Source organism: Centruroides sculpturatus, unplaced genomic scaffold (assembly GCF_000671375.1).
Source record: "Centruroides sculpturatus isolate CEXI.00-Female unplaced genomic scaffold, Cexi_2.0 scaffold2076, whole genome shotgun sequence".
NCBI classification, from domain to species: domain Eukaryota; kingdom Metazoa; phylum Arthropoda; class Arachnida; order Scorpiones; family Buthidae; genus Centruroides; species Centruroides sculpturatus.
Genome location: NW_019386280.1, coordinates 32,539 through 49,603, shown reverse-complemented (window position 1 = coordinate 49,603; position 17,065 = coordinate 32,539). Strand labels below are relative to the sequence as shown.

Here is a 17,065-nt window from a genome sequence, read left to right as displayed (position 1 = left end):
CAGATGATTTATCTAATAAGCTGGTATTATTATTGTATAAAAGATTGCAGAAGACAAGTATAAATAGGAATTGGATTGCTCAATTGTCTCACATATTTAATGAATATGGATTTTCCATCAATTTAATTTTTGATTATCTCAGAAATAATAATCAGTATATTAATCAATTAATGCTTAGAGCTGTAGAATGTTCCATAACTCAGGATATTGAAGATATTCGTAAGAGAAGTGATAAATATTACTATAATTTCCTTTTTAATTACCCGTTTATTAACAACTATATCTTTACGAATCTAACTTTTCAAGTCAAAAAATTTTTTATTCAGATGAAACTGAATCAAAATGGATTAATATTTGAAGGTAAATATTTGGAATTTGCACACTCCGTTTGTCCAAATTGTGCTAAAACACTCTCAAAGCTTCATTTATTTTATGGATGTGACCTTAATAAAGATCAAGAATCAGAGATCATTGAAGATCAAAATAATAGCCAAAGTTTAGTTAATCAAATGTACAATAAATTCAATCTAGCTAACATTAATGAAATTTACAATTGCTATAATGGTGTAAGAAGACTCTTAAATGTAAAACCTTAAAATACTACATGTTATTCTAAAGTGAAGATATGTTTAATTTTTGTTATTGAATGTTTATTTTCCATCTTTCTTCATCGGCATGTACCCCCTTGTAACAGGCGACTGCCTATTATGTTCAATAAACTAATCTAATCTAATCTAATCTACTATTCTTGATAACAAATTTTTAATTTATTTTCAGGGTGTATGCATCACATATTTTGACCAATGCAAGGAAGGTACAACAGTCATGTGTTTTGTTGAGAAAGAGTGAAAAAAATTTTTTACCATCCAATTTAACTAAAATTTTAGACTACCAGGGTTTGGATTAGCAAGATTTTACTGTATATACACTTTTAAATTCTACTGGTTTTTAATTTAAGATCTGATTTTCTTCACATTTATTCAGTTTTTACTAATTTGATCCCTGTTTATTATTAGTAAAATGTTTGTATTATTATTATTCTAATAAATTGATAAAAGTTGATAACTGATTTGATGCAATCTAATATGAATACAAAACATTTTTCATTTAATTTTTAATATATTAAGAATTTTTAAATTTTCAAAAAATAAATACCTTTTAATAAACACAAGTAACTGAAAAGTTTATCGAAATTCCAATATACTATAGAGAGCACACTGTACAAATTTAAAATGTCAGTTTGTTTACATTATTCAAAAGAAAGTGAAAATACAGTGAATTCAAGCTATATCATATTAATCAGGTTTCAAGATAAAAATTCAATTAAGGTTATTCTTACTAGATTGTATTTGCAATCTTTGAGAGCTAAGAAATAAAGACCTTGCAATCTTTATTCTCTAACTCTCAAAATCAGTTTTACTGTTTATAAAGAAAACTGAACAACAATAACTATAAATAATTACAAATGTAATTGTATTACTGAAAGTTCAGAAAAGTGTAAACATATTTATACATTACCTGGTATTAGTGTTTGTTTTTAATAAAAATTGCATTTTAACTTAGGCTTATAAGTAACCTTAAATATTAAAGTATTTTAAATTCAAAATTTAACATATTAAGACAACCTTTGTATAACATACAACTTCTACAACACAATTTTGCTCAAAGAATTGTATCAAATCCCTCATAACCCTGTATTTCTGAGCTTTTGTTCAGGGAAAGCCCTGCTATTATATTTGATGTAATTGTTTAAATGTAATGTTTCCATTCTTTTTCACAAATCCTTACTGTTGGATATACTAGCTATTAAAACAAAAATTACATTAGGAAATCTCCAAATCATATAGATTCTGTGCTACCGAACTTGTGCTTATTTGAGATGATTATGATTTTTAAATGTTTATTAAAGGTTATTCAGAATAACCTTTTGCATTTAAAAATTGCTTAAGAACTTTGTTCTTAAGAATCATACTGAAATAATTTCTTTCTTACAAATTAAATTCCTAAATTATGTTTCCAATTTTCCAATGAAAGTAAATATGAACTATCAAAAAAACTTATTTCCATAGAATCAAAGATACAAATTCTAGATGCCTTTAAAAAAAGAAAAAGATATCATAAGTTTAAAATGTTTGAATTTCAGTGAAGCAACAAACCAAACAAATAAAAATAAACAAAAAATTAGAAATATTATTGCTGCAAAATATATTATTTCTGCAAATTTGACAGGTTTTGGTTCTGCATTTCTCATACTAGTTCTTAGTCCTGTATAATACATTTTAATACTATATGAAATTTTATAGAATCTTAACTACTGTGAGTATTTGAATGAATTAAGTTGTGCAGATAATAAAATGTGTTTGGAGGGTCTTTGGAATAATTTATTTTAAAATAATTATCACAAATTACAATATTAAAATATTTACACATCATGTAAAGCATTATAAAAATTTATCATCTGTCTATACAAGACTTGCATAATCAACCAATCAACAGCCAAATTAAATCAAGCAGAAATTATGCTATAAATAGTTATTAGAAATTACATGACAAGAACAACTAGAGGTAGACGTTAGATGCCATCTCTTAAAAGTAGTAACAGTAATTTAATTTTAAATTTAGAATAATCCGGAAGAAAAGAATAGTTGTTCTTGTCATGTAATTTCTAATTATTTGTAACATAATTTCTGCCCAATTAGTTGGTTGGTTGATTATTAAGACTTTCATAATTTAAGTATCCAGTGTTTTTGTTAACAAAATTGTTTTCATTGGGGAAAATGATGCAAGTATAACATTTTATCTTTCCATTTACTCAATGTATGTACCGTACATTGGATAAACATATTTTTTCAGTCTTTCCAGCCATTCTAAATTCTTAAAACTGGTTGTTTTTCTTTCTTCTCGAGAATTTTTTCCACAACATGCTTCAATTTGGTTGGAATCACAAATTATTATGCTTATTTTAAATTTTATAAATGTATTGAATAATTTTTACACATTATTCAACATACTTATAAAATTTAATGAAGTCATTAAAAATTTGTAATAATCAAATTTTAAAAACAATAAATGACTATAAACACTAATAAAAACATGCAAGAAAACTGTCATTATTTTTGTGAGTATTTACAAATTTGTTATTAAAATTGAAAATAAAATGATTCTATATGGTATTTCAAACTGTGTTAAATGCATTTTTGCAATGATTTTGTATATTAATAAACATGCAAGTTTTCTACTTTATATACTATAACAATTATCATTGTAAGATTCAAAATCATCATAAAATAATATAATCAAGTATATATTTCTTACATATTAATAGCTACAAATTCCTAATCAATAATTTAAAATTAAAATTAATTTATAAAATAATAAACTTCAAGTAAAGAAAAAATTCTATTCAAAAAAATTTTAAGAATTCATGTTACTTGTAAGTTTCTTCGGGAATATTTACACCACTTTTCTCTAAAGTTGCAAATAAATCTCGTTGCAGATTTGACATTTTGCTGGTATAATCCTTAAAAATAAATTAAATAAATATATTTGTATATCTATAATAGACTACATATATTATAAATGTATTCTAGTAAAATTCTTAATTTTTACCTTCATAGATGTTACTTTAATTGATTTCTGATTAGCTTTGGGATGATTAACAACATTTTTAGCAAGACATGCATATTCCAAGGTACTTAGTGTTTCTTCAATATTGCTTGCGGCAGGCGTTATTGTTGCAATAAGAGTTGTCTTACAATGGCCTCCTAAAGAATCTTGTAACATACGTGTAAGTTTACTCTCTCTGAAAATAATATATCAAGTTTTAAAATAATTTTAATCAATATTTTATTTTCATATTACACATCAGTGATTACCTGTAGGGTACATGAATAGCTTTTTTAACTAGGGCCATTGTTACTCTATTTAATGTCAATAAACTCTGATTAATGCTCCCTAAAATATAAAATGCACATTGAATGTTACATCAAATAATGAAAAAGATGAATTTATAATATAAATATTAAACCTGCTTCTCTAGCCTGTTTATCAACTGCACCTGATCGACCTATATTTTCACTTCCAGCTAAATCAACCTTAAAATTATAGGAAAATATTAAAATTTTAAAGTAAACTAGCTTTATATTTTTACACATTCACTAACCAAAGTTAATTTTCCCATTTTAAAGAGTTCTGTTTTTGTATTTGTTTTTGTTGACACAGAAATAAAGAATACAGCATGACTCCGGCTTGATGCACCATGAGTATGAGTTGCATTGGTTTGTCTTCTTAACATCGCTTTTTCAATTGTAAAATAAGCTTGATCTGTATTACATACTGGTACTTCTGTAAGTCCCTGTATTAGTACTGATCCCTAAATAATAATTTCAAATTTTTAATTTGAAAAATATTATTATTATTACTTTTTACTATAATTAGAGTACATGTTTACTTTTAAAACGTTATCTTCATATAATTTCAGCTTAACACTATCATTTTCATTCAATAAATCAAATATTTCTTCATTATAAATCTGAACCGCAGAAATACGAACGGAACACTCTCCATTATATTTTGATAATTCTCGAAAAATATTAAATAGTGCTCTTGGAATTATTCCTGCTAAANTAAATATTTTAAATATTTTTACCTTTGATGCTTGATTTTTTAATTTGGTTTCTGTTCTTTTACGATGTGACACTAATTGCTTCACAGCTTCAAATTCATGTTGAGATTTTTGTAATTTCTGTTAAATATTATATAATTTTCAATACCACAAATAAATTGTGTGATCATTTTATTAAGGAAAAATAAAGACACTTACATTTTGTACAGAGCTTAATTTTTTTCTATCTTTTTTTAACTGCACTATTACTTTTTCTAAGTATGTTTTACATTTATCGAGTTCAATCTTTTTTTCCGAAAGTTCATTTTTTGTATTTGTAGCTTGAAAGCTCACCTGTTAAAAATTTTAAATCAATAAATTAAATTTTATGTTGAATATAATTTATCTTGATGTTATAATATAAGATTACTTCTTCCAACTTTTCCTGTAGTTTTTCTACTTCATTTGTTTTTTCATTGAAAGTTTTTCTTGTACTACTTAATTCATTTTCTAATGAACTAATATGAAAAAAAATTTAAGTTTATTTCATAGCATTTAAAGTAATTATATTACAGGATCATTATATCTTACAAACTGTTATAAATAAATTTTATGTTTTAATTAACTTTAATTACATTCTTCTTAAATTAAAAGAACATATAAAAGTTAAAAAATGCATTTATACAGGATACATAGTAAAGTCCTTATATATCCATGTAACTGACAAACAAATAGTTACAGTTATGAATGTGATATATAGTTATAGTAAAGTTATATATATATTATAGTATGACTACACACTACAAGACTAAGCCACTCACAGCACCCCTAGTTGTAAAATTCAGAAGTTAGCAGTCCTATTTCAAAAATAATGTACCATATTGAAAAAAGTCAATTACAAACTTGTAGAACATGATCAATTTAGTATTAAAGGAAACTATGTGCATAAACAGCACGAACAGAAAGTATGAAATGCTGATGCGCATATCAAGCACAGACAGTAAAATGTATATTTCTCATGTGTTTATTTATAATATACAGTGGTGCCTCGTATAACGTACTTAATCCATTCCAGATGCATGTCCGTTAAGTGAAAAGTCTGTTATACGAAACGTATTTTCCCATAGAAATATATGTTAAAACATATAATTCGTTCCTCAGCATAAAATAACCATACTGTACCATAAAATAAATGAAAATGGAGTAGTCACCAATTATGTCTGGTAGTCAGATGTTGTGAGGAGGAGGTGGAGGAACACTTTTTTTACATATTTATACAGATACATATTTTTTATACATTGTAGCAAGTCTCTTTTTATTGTTTTTTAATCGGAGTCAAATTCAAGAGAGGCTACCGGAGCTTGCAGGGTCATCTCCTCTTGTTCCATCCTTTGTTTTTTGGCAGCTTGCTTCTTGAAAAACATGTCCAAGGTGGTCTGTTTCTCTCTCTTCTTCAACACCTGTTGGAAATGACTGGCAAGGGTGTCATTGTAGAGGTCATTGACCCTGTTGGCTTCAGCTCTGTTTAAATAATGAGTGTTGGTAAACTCCTGAACCTCTCCCATTCGACAAGGAAGTTTTTGTCAACTTTCACTCCTTCTGATGATTTCTTGCTTTGTTTCAATTGAAATCACCTTTCTGTTTTTTTTAGAAGCCATGATTTGCACAACACTTGAATAAATGTAAATACCCTGCACTGAGGTGATGTACATAATAAACAAGGGAGCAAGCCAAATCCCAATGGGAGATCTGTACTACAGATATACTAATAATATATTCTAATAATACTAATATATTATAAAAATAGCAGATTATCATTGGCAACGGCAAAAGAGTGGAAACACCATTCACACTTGTTCCCAGAAAGACCATTGTTCACTTCGCATAACTGCTGAACGGAAAGTGTTGTTCGCAGCCAGTCCATTGCTCGAGTCACATAACGGCCAAACAGAAAGTCCGTTGTTCACAGCGTCCATTATACAAGGCACCACTGTATGTATTTCTCATTATCTTGTATCTTCATTCTGCACTCATTAGTATGTGTCCTGCATTGCGTATTACTTACATATGGTAGTGTATAAAGACACTAGGCACCCAGTATATAATGTATATATAGTAGAACCTTACTAATCTCAACAAATTGTGGCCCAAACCTGCTCACATTATCCAAAATTCTTTTCTTCCATGTATTTTTAGTGTTAATCTGGGGTTCCTCAATATATTGTAGTTGGATGAACCTGTTATACAGGGTGCACATACATTATTGGACAATTTGTTTGGGAGTACCTAAATGGGCACCTACCAGATCAATGGATTGGTTGTGCAGTGTCTGCAGACAACACTTTCTGCACATTGCCACCCAGTCACCTACCTGACTTCACAGTGTGCAATTTCTTCCTTTGGGGTTTTGCCAAGGAGAATGTTTACATCCCTCCACTTCCAATGATACTGCCAGAATTGTGGAGGCACATCAACACTGCCATCAGGAACATCATATAAGACATGCTTGAGAGGGTTTGGAAAAAATGGGAGTACCGCCTGGACATCTGCTATGACACACATGGGGGTACACATCAAATGCTTTTAAGATTAGTGAAAATATCATATGTTTCTCTTCAGTAATAATGAAAATAAGATCTTAAAAAATTTCCCAATAATTTATATGCACTTTGTATTATGTCAGGTTGACTGACAACAGTCAGTTTTTAGAACTGACAAACTTGATTCAGGTAGATTGGGGTTTTCAACCTTTTTTTATGAGTAAATGTATGACTGTATGACAGGAGACTAGACTTCATTTACTATTCTTGATTTATCAAAGGCATATGATTCAATAAGTATTAAATTGCTCCAGAATAAGTTACTTGAACATAAGGCTTGCAAACGTTTAGTAAAAATTATTGGTCAACTTTACGGCAACTATAATGTTATAATTAAACAGAATAATAAATGTGGAAATCCATTCTCAACTTGCAGGGGATTATTACAAGGTGATCCTCTTTCTCCTTATTTGTTCAATTTCTTTTTATATGATTTGAATGATTGTTTTACTAATGAAAACGACGGTATTTATATTGATAATATTTGTATTCAATCAATATCCTATGCAGATGACATAGTCATCCTTGCTCCATCTGCAGTAGCTCTTCGACGTAAAATTTTACAAATAACTGAATATCTAAATAAGTTGAAGGTTAAAATTAATCCTAACAAATCTGAGGTCATGATTTTCAGAAATGGAAATAGATTGTCTAAAAAAGTTATGTCTTTCTATATTCAAAATGTTAAATTAAATATTGTTAACGAAAAGAAATTTCTAGGACTTATATGGTCTTTCAATATGTCATTTGACAAACACTATAAATATATAACGGTTAAATCTAGAAATCTTCTAAATAATCTGATAATTTTGTTCTCTAAAGCAAAAATAAGAAATAATAAGGTACATTTTAAATTGTTTAATTCTATAGTATTAAATGCTTTGTTATATGCTGCTCCAATCTGGTGCCTCAATAGATTTAATAACTTTGGAAAAATCCAAAATATATTTATACGCAAGTTATATCAATTGGAGTTTAATACGCCAGGAAGTGTTCTTCGTTTGGAATTTAACAGATATAAAATAAACACAATCCTATTAAAAGCCTGCTTGAAATAGTTACACAAGATAATTAATACAGATGATTTATCTAATAAGATGGTATTATTATTGTATAAAAGATTGCAGAAGACAAGTATAAATAGGAATTGGATTGCTCAATTGTCTCACATATTTAATGAATATGGATTTTCCATCAATTTAATTTTTGATTATCTCAGAAATAATAATCAGTATATTAATCAATTAATGCTTAGAGCTGTAGAATGTTCCATAACTCAGGATATTGAAGATATTCGTAAGAGAAGTGATAAATATTACTATAATTTCCTTTTTAATTACCCGTTTATTAACAACTATATCTTTACGAATCTAACTTTTCAAGTCAAAAAATTTTTTATTCAGATGAAACTGAATCAAAATGGATTAATATTTGAAGGTAAATATTTGGAATTTGCACACTCCGTTTGTCCAAATTGTGCTAAAACACTCTCAAAGCTTCATTTATTTTATGGATGTGACCTTAATAAAGATCAAGAATCAGAGATCATTGAAGATCAAAATAATAGCCAAAGTTTAGTTAATCAAATGTACAATAAATTCAATCTAGCTAACATTAATGAAATTTACAATTGCTATAATGGTGTAAGAAGACTCTTAAATGTAAAACCTTAAAATACTACATGTTATTCTAAAGTGAAGATATGTTTAATTTTTGTTATTGAATGTTTATTTTCCATCTTTCTTCATCGGCATGTACCCCCTTGTAACAGGCGACTGCCTATTATGTTCAATAAACTAATCTAATCTAATCTAATCTACTATTCTTGATAACAAATTTTTAATTTATTTTCAGGGTGTATGCATCACATATTTTGACCAATGCAAGGAAGGTACAACAGTCATGTGTTTTGTTGAGAAAGAGTGAAAAAAATTTTTTACCATCCAATTTAACTAAAATTTTAGACTACCAGGGTTTGGATTAGCAAGATTTTACTGTATATACACTTTTAAATTCTACTGGTTTTTAATTTAAGATCTGATTTTCTTCACATTTATTCAGTTTTTACTAATTTGATCCCTGTTTATTATTAGTAAAATGTTTGTATTATTATTATTCTAATAAATTGATAAAAGTTGATAACTGATTTGATGCAATCTAATATGAATACAAAACATTTTTCATTTAATTTTTAATATATTAAGAATTTTTAAATTTTCAAAAAATAAATACCTTTTAATAAACACAAGTAACTGAAAAGTTTATCGAAATTCCAATATACTATAGAGAGCACACTGTACAAATTTAAAATGTCAGTTTGTTTACATTATTCAAAAGAAAGTGAAAATACAGTGAATTCAAGCTATATCATATTAATCAGGTTTCAAGATAAAAATTCAATTAAGGTTATTCTTACTAGATTGTATTTGCAATCTTTGAGAGCTAAGAAATAAAGACCTTGCAATCTTTATTCTCTAACTCTCAAAATCAGTTTTACTGTTTATAAAGAAAACTGAACAACAATAACTATAAATAATTACAAATGTAATTGTATTACTGAAAGTTCAGAAAAGTGTAAACATATTTATACATTACCTGGTATTAGTGTTTGTTTTTAATAAAAATTGCATTTTAACTTAGGCTTATAAGTAACCTTAAATATTAAAGTATTTTAAATTCAAAATTTAACATATTAAGACAACCTTTGTATAACATACAACTTCTACAACACAATTTTGCTCAAAGAATTGTATCAAATCCCTCATAACCCTGTATTTCTGAGCTTTTGTTCAGGGAAAGCCCTGCTATTATATTTGATGTAATTGTTTAAATGTAATGTTTCCATTCTTTTTCACAAATCCTTACTGTTGGATATACTAGCTATTAAAACAAAAATTACATTAGGAAATCTCCAAATCATATAGATTCTGTGCTACCGAACTTGTGCTTATTTGAGATGATTATGATTTTTAAATGTTTATTAAAGGTTATTCAGAATAACCTTTTGCATTTAAAAATTGCTTAAGAACTTTGTTCTTAAGAATCATACTGAAATAATTTCTTTCTTACAAATTAAATTCCTAAATTATGTTTCCAATTTTCCAATGAAAGTAAATATGAACTATCAAAAAAACTTATTTCCATAGAATCAAAGATACAAATTCTAGATGCCTTTAAAAAAAGAAAAAGATATCATAAGTTTAAAATGTTTGAATTTCAGTGAAGCAACAAACCAAACAAATAAAAATAAACAAAAAATTAGAAATATTATTGCTGCAAAATATATTATTTCTGCAAATTTGACAGGTTTTGGTTCTGCATTTCTCATACTAGTTCTTAGTCCTGTATAATACATTTTAATACTATATGAAATTTTATAGAATCTTAACTACTGTGAGTATTTGAATGAATTAAGTTGTGCAGATAATAAAATGTGTTTGGAGGGTCTTTGGAATAATTTATTTTAAAATAATTATCACAAATTACAATATTAAAATATTTACACATCATGTAAAGCATTATAAAAATTTATCATCTGTCTATACAAGACTTGCATAATCAACCAATCAACAGCCAAATTAAATCAAGCAGAAATTATGCTATAAATAGTTATTAGAAATTACATGACAAGAACAACTAGAGGTAGACGTTAGATGCCATCTCTTAAAAGTAGTAACAGTAATTTAATTTTAAATTTAGAATAATCCGGAAGAAAAGAATAGTTGTTCTTGTCATGTAATTTCTAATTATTTGTAACATAATTTCTGCCCAATTAGTTGGTTGGTTGATTATTAAGACTTTCATAATTTAAGTATCCAGTGTTTTTGTTAACAAAATTGTTTTCATTGGGGAAAATGATGCAAGTATAACATTTTATCTTTCCATTTACTCAATGTATGTACCGTACATTGGATAAACATATTTTTTCAGTCTTTCCAGCCATTCTAAATTCTTAAAACTGGTTGTTTTTCTTTCTTCTCGAGAATTTTTTCCACAACATGCTTCAATTTGGTTGGAATCACAAATTATTATGCTTATTTTAAATTTTATAAATGTATTGAATAATTTTTACACATTATTCAACATACTTATAAAATTTAATGAAGTCATTAAAAATTTGTAATAATCAAATTTTAAAAACAATAAATGACTATAAACACTAATAAAAACATGCAAGAAAACTGTCATTATTTTTGTGAGTATTTACAAATTTGTTATTAAAATTGAAAATAAAATGATTCTATATGGTATTTCAAACTGTGTTAAATGCATTTTTGCAATGATTTTGTATATTAATAAACATGCAAGTTTTCTACTTTATATACTATAACAATTATCATTGTAAGATTCAAAATCATCATAAAATAATATAATCAAGTATATATTTCTTACATATTAATAGCTACAAATTCCTAATCAATAATTTAAAATTAAAATTAATTTATAAAATAATAAACTTCAAGTAAAGAAAAAATTCTATTCAAAAAAATTTTAAGAATTCATGTTACTTGTAAGTTTCTTCGGGAATATTTACACCACTTTTCTCTAAAGTTGCAAATAAATCTCGTTGCAGATTTGACATTTTGCTGGTATAATCCTTAAAAATAAATTAAATAAATATATTTGTATATCTATAATAGACTACATATATTATAAATGTATTCTAGTAAAATTCTTAATTTTTACCTTCATAGATGTTACTTTAATTGATTTCTGATTAGCTTTGGGATGATTAACAACATTTTTAGCAAGACATGCATATTCCAAGGTACTTAGTGTTTCTTCAATATTGCTTGCGGCAGGCGTTATTGTTGCAATAAGAGTTGTCTTACAATGGCCTCCTAAAGAATCTTGTAACATACGTGTAAGTTTACTCTCTCTGAAAATAATATATCAAGTTTTAAAATAATTTTAATCAATATTTTATTTTCATATTACACATCAGTGATTACCTGTAGGGTACATGAATAGCTTTTTTAACTAGGGCCATTGTTACTCTATTTAATGTCAATAAACTCTGATTAATGCTCCCTAAAATATAAAATGCACATTGAATGTTACATCAAATAATGAAAAAGATGAATTTATAATATAAATATTAAACCTGCTTCTCTAGCCTGTTTATCAACTGCACCTGATCGACCTATATTTTCACTTCCAGCTAAATCAACCTTAAAATTATAGGAAAATATTAAAATTTTAAAGTAAACTAGCTTTATATTTTTACACATTCACTAACCAAAGTTAATTTTCCCATTTTAAAGAGTTCTGTTTTTGTATTTGTTTTTGTTGACACAGAAATAAAGAATACAGCATGACTCCGGCTTGATGCACCATGAGTATGAGTTGCATTGGTTTGTCTTCTTAACATCGCTTTTTCAATTGTAAAATAAGCTTGATCTGTATTACATACTGGTACTTCTGTAAGTCCCTGTATTAGTACTGATCCCTAAATAATAATTTCAAATTTTTAATTTGAAAAATATTATTATTATTACTTTTTACTATAATTAGAGTACATGTTTACTTTTAAAACGTTATCTTCATATAATTTCAGCTTAACACTATCATTTTCATTCAATAAATCAAATATTTCTTCATTATAAATCTGAACCGCAGAAATACGAACGGAACACTCTCCATTATATTTTGATAATTCTCGAAAAATATTAAATAGTGCTCTTGGAATTATTCCTGCTAAAGGATCCTATTAAAAAAAAAAATTAATTAATTTCATTAATATATATATATATTCATACTACTATGCATATATTCACTACAATCAGTGGTGATATTCGAAATATTCAACAAAGGGTTCGCTAACAGAAAAGTTTTCCTTAAAGCCCCAAGCCCGAGATATCTCAGGCAAGTTACATAGCGTTACATAAAACTCGGGCGTTTGAACCCTCTAAAATTTTTTTTTAATTTTTGGAATGTATTTTAAGTCTCCAAATTTTTTTCCCGCGCGAAAGAATTTTATCGCGATTTTAATTTATCTTTAATGACGCACGATTCACGCTTAATTGCTTTTTAATTGTTTTTTAATGAGAGTTTGATATCAAATTTTATTCATCGTTCTAAAGTTGTAGTGCACAAATTTTTCTTCGGTAAAGTTATTTAAAGCTAGTTTCTAATGTCAAAAACGACCTCCGATAGTTTTAAAATTTTTTTAATTAATATATTTTATTATATAGTCTATAAGTTTAATTAAGTCGGGGGGGGGAAAATCGCAATAAAAATTTTAATTTTTTAAAAATATACGGCCAGCTAGTATTCACCCTACTATAAACCCATCGCCTCCCGAGACTTCTGAGAGAATGTCCCGGGAAATCCAACTCCAGCTGTGTTCAAGGTCATCCAGCTGTGTAAACAATGACTCATCAGCGTCAGATTTCGCAGAAAGGCGAAACAATGGAAAATAAAATCTGAAGCTTTCTCTTCAAAATTAACGCATTTCTTTCGTTTTTTTCAGTTTTAAGTATATTTTTTATGTTTAATTACATTAATATCAAAAATTGCTAGAGTCCCGAGGGGTTAACTGCTTTCCCTGTGACTTTTTCTCAAGAAAAAACTTTTCTAAATCATTTATTTTATCATTAGGTATTATTATAATAATAGACAGATGTCATCGTTTCTCGAAATACAATATCTTTTTTATTTCGCTGTCGATAGCCCGACACGTGTTCCGCAGCCATCTTGTATTTTCTCGCGCGCGTGGGATTGTGGGATCTCTCGTATGACTGGACCTAGTTTCAAGAACTTTCTTGAGTCGATCGCGATTAAATCTCGTTTCAGTCGAGATTGAAACGGTCGATGGAGGTTGCACCATGGCGAACGGGGTATAAGGCTCTAGTTTAGTAGTGTTACAGAGTATAATACGTATTTTTAAATATATTTTTTAAAAGAAACAAAACCACTGAGAAATGTTACGTGTGTTTAACAACGGGTTCGGAAAACTTTGAAAATTTTAACAACAGGTTCGGCCGAACCTGTGCGAACCCGCTGAATATCACCACTGACTACAATCACTACAAAACACTAATAATTGTCACATGACATATACAGTGGAACCTCTATATACATAATATTCGATATTTGTCACATTATGATGACTTTCCCCCATATTCATCAGTATTTTCTGTATTCATCATCATTCCCAACACTGGCAGTGGCACTACAATCACATGCCCACGCCAATTAGCTAGCTGTGTTAGCTTAGTGTTGCCAATTTAGCTAATTTTTTTCTAGATTTAGTGGATTTAGCAAACAAACTAGCTATGCAAATTACCTAAATTATAATAGCCTAGCTATTTTTATAACACTATCTAGCTATAAAAAATCAAACTATTTTAATGGAAACAATATGGATATTTTTATGAAAATGTCTAGCTATCTATACTGTATTTATTTAGTACAATAAAGATACAAACACCATAATTTTTATTCTTGTGCCTTTTTTTAGAATGGGAATGGATTAATTGAATATCAGTTATTAATTAAGAGAAAAATTATTTCTATATTTGTCATATTCCATATTCATTAGGTCTTTAAGAACAGATTAATGACACTTATAGATTCCACTGTATTTGCATATATTCATGTTGAGTTTTTATATCAACATGCACACAATACAAAAATCAAAAATTTTGTCTTACAATAGTCTTCTAAACAGTAATTTTATTTAATATGTTGCATAGTTTTGATCTTAACAAAAAGTTTAACCCCTTCCTCGCTTCCCGATTGGTCTTTTTGTTTGTAGGTAAAAACCAAGATTTGATCGGGTCAGGAGAAAGGTCCATTTTGTGGCATCTGTCTGATACCTTTTTGTTGATTCTGACCAGAGCTTGTTGATAGAACTATAAGCTGTGCACTCATAATTTAGACCATTGTTTCTATTTTCTGTCAATTTTTTGATTTTAGTGATCACATGTGATGTTTTTCTAACCGTTTAATCTTTCCCCTTCAACTTTTTATGAGCACTTGTGCCAGAGTTCCATCTTCCCCAGCCGACATTCCACCTAATCCATTACATCATTTGTCATCACGTTGTGCTTGTTTTGACAAACACAGTTTTTTTCTCTCCTCTCCCTTACATAACTAACATGACCTTTGGTCCGACTTGATAATGCTGTTTTCGTTTTTAACATGTGGAAATTGAATTTTAGTTTCAATCCGTTCTGAAACATCACAGGACTCCCTACCATTTTAAAGTGTTGCTCCAAGATTAACAACATTTTACCTGGCAGTTTCTGGTTGTCAGTTCAATTTTCGCCTTTCCAGAGGTGGCGGCCCCATTAATTTACTCATCAACAGGATTGTGTCAAAATTGCACAAACTATAATTGACCAAGAGTTAACCACACACGCAAGTGGATGGTTCTGGTCAGTATGCGTTCTTCAGGGCAAACCTTCAGCAGATGCTAGAACAACATATTTGTGGAGGTGAAATGTGATATTCACTCTCATCAACTTGCACATAGGCAGGAGCGACACAATTCAACATTTTACGCCTGAATTTGATTTGATACAAAATTTACATATATATGCACATTTGTGAGTGAAGTTGTGAGTTTATTTAGAAAAGGAACAGATAGATTAAATATGTTTATTTGAGGTTATATATTTTTAAATAGATTATTATACGGTCATGAATATATATGATATAATACATATGATTATATATGATAAATATGACAAGGAATAGATAAGGTATAATATTCTACAATTGGGAATTAATCTACATTTGGTTAGATATTGAGGATTTAATGAGTCGGAGGAACATTCAGTTTGCCTTAAAGTGTTATCTTCCAGTGATTTAATACTTTATTGGGACATCTCAGTCTGTCATCCTTCCTTTCATTCTAAGTTTCCCTCCTGGTCTCTGCAGGTCAGTTGCTGTCTCAGATCTCTGGGACAAAACAAGCAGCTCTGGGTACTTTGTGTTCTTCCTTTTAAGAAGAACGGCATGGCAGACAGTGTTTGTGTTAACTCTGTTTATTGTCTTCTCACTGATTATAGGGGCCCAGGATTCTGTCGAAGGCTGTGATGTCTAACTCCCACAAATCCAACGCTTCTTCCATGAGTCTGGTAAAACACAAAGGAACAGGATCTTAGTGTCCATTTGTTCAGCCGATTCATCGTGAGGTATGTTTTTAAGTACACGACATGTTTTTGCCACATTTTTCATTACAGTAACATGATTCTACAATACTTCAACAAGAGGGATTAGTTTCGGAGAATGATTTATTCTTGGTTTCTGTCTTGTTCTGATACTTTGATGGAATTCCAGCTTCTCGAGAGCAGAATAGTTACAGTTACAGTTAAAGTTAAGTTTTTGAGTATCTGATCTAACATCTTCAAGTGCAAGATTATGCAGTTGCCCAAACGGGTAATTTCTTTTATGTCACCCATTATGCTCCTTGGGATCGACTACCACAATACAAGTCTACCCTTCCCTCTAACTTCGATTTTTCCTGTAAAATAATTTGCATCCCATTGAGTTCCTACATTCCTAACTACTATATAGAGGAGATAAGTGTCATGGATTTTTTTCAGTTTTCAAGATCTGCATTATAAAATCTCACTGGTAACAGTGTATTCTTGTCCCATGATTACCATCCTGATGGCATCAGGATCCAGGTAAAGTGAGGAGAGATGATATTCTGCTAGATGAGGGATCACCTGTCTGTGCATTCCTTCCCATGTGCAAGAATCATCTAAGGAGGGACAAGAGCATATTTTGTATGGGCAACTTCATTCATGAGCCTGTCGTTCCAGTTGGAACTGCATCTCTGTACATCCATTGTCCTTGTATTTGCAGGGTAAGGCCACAATTTTGACCAATTTTTCCATGGCAAGATTCT

At 28.7% G+C, this 17,065-nt stretch overlaps 1 protein-coding gene across 1 annotated transcript in view; it reads right to left on the bottom strand.

Annotated features, from left to right (window-relative positions):
- LOC111614386 (kinesin-like protein KIF11) overlaps positions 1-17,065 on the bottom strand; it is a 37,167-nt gene that overhangs the window by 6,059 nt on the left and 14,043 nt on the right. The window contains exons 5-18 of the mRNA XM_023355756.1: positions 12,731-12,910; positions 12,443-12,652; positions 12,308-12,374; positions 12,156-12,234; positions 11,890-12,082; positions 11,712-11,800; positions 5,034-5,121; positions 4,823-4,957; positions 4,451-4,744; positions 4,163-4,372; positions 4,028-4,094; positions 3,876-3,954; positions 3,610-3,802; positions 3,432-3,520 (exon numbers count right to left, since the gene is read on the bottom strand). Coding sequence (XP_023211524.1) covers positions 3,432-3,520; positions 3,610-3,802; positions 3,876-3,954; positions 4,028-4,094; positions 4,163-4,372; positions 4,451-4,744; positions 4,823-4,957; positions 5,034-5,121; positions 11,712-11,800; positions 11,890-12,082; positions 12,156-12,234; positions 12,308-12,374; positions 12,443-12,652; positions 12,731-12,910 — 1,973 coding nt within the window. The remainder of the gene's footprint in view (positions 1-3,431; positions 3,521-3,609; positions 3,803-3,875; positions 3,955-4,027; positions 4,095-4,162; positions 4,373-4,450; positions 4,745-4,822; positions 4,958-5,033; positions 5,122-11,711; positions 11,801-11,889; positions 12,083-12,155; positions 12,235-12,307; positions 12,375-12,442; positions 12,653-12,730; positions 12,911-17,065) is intronic.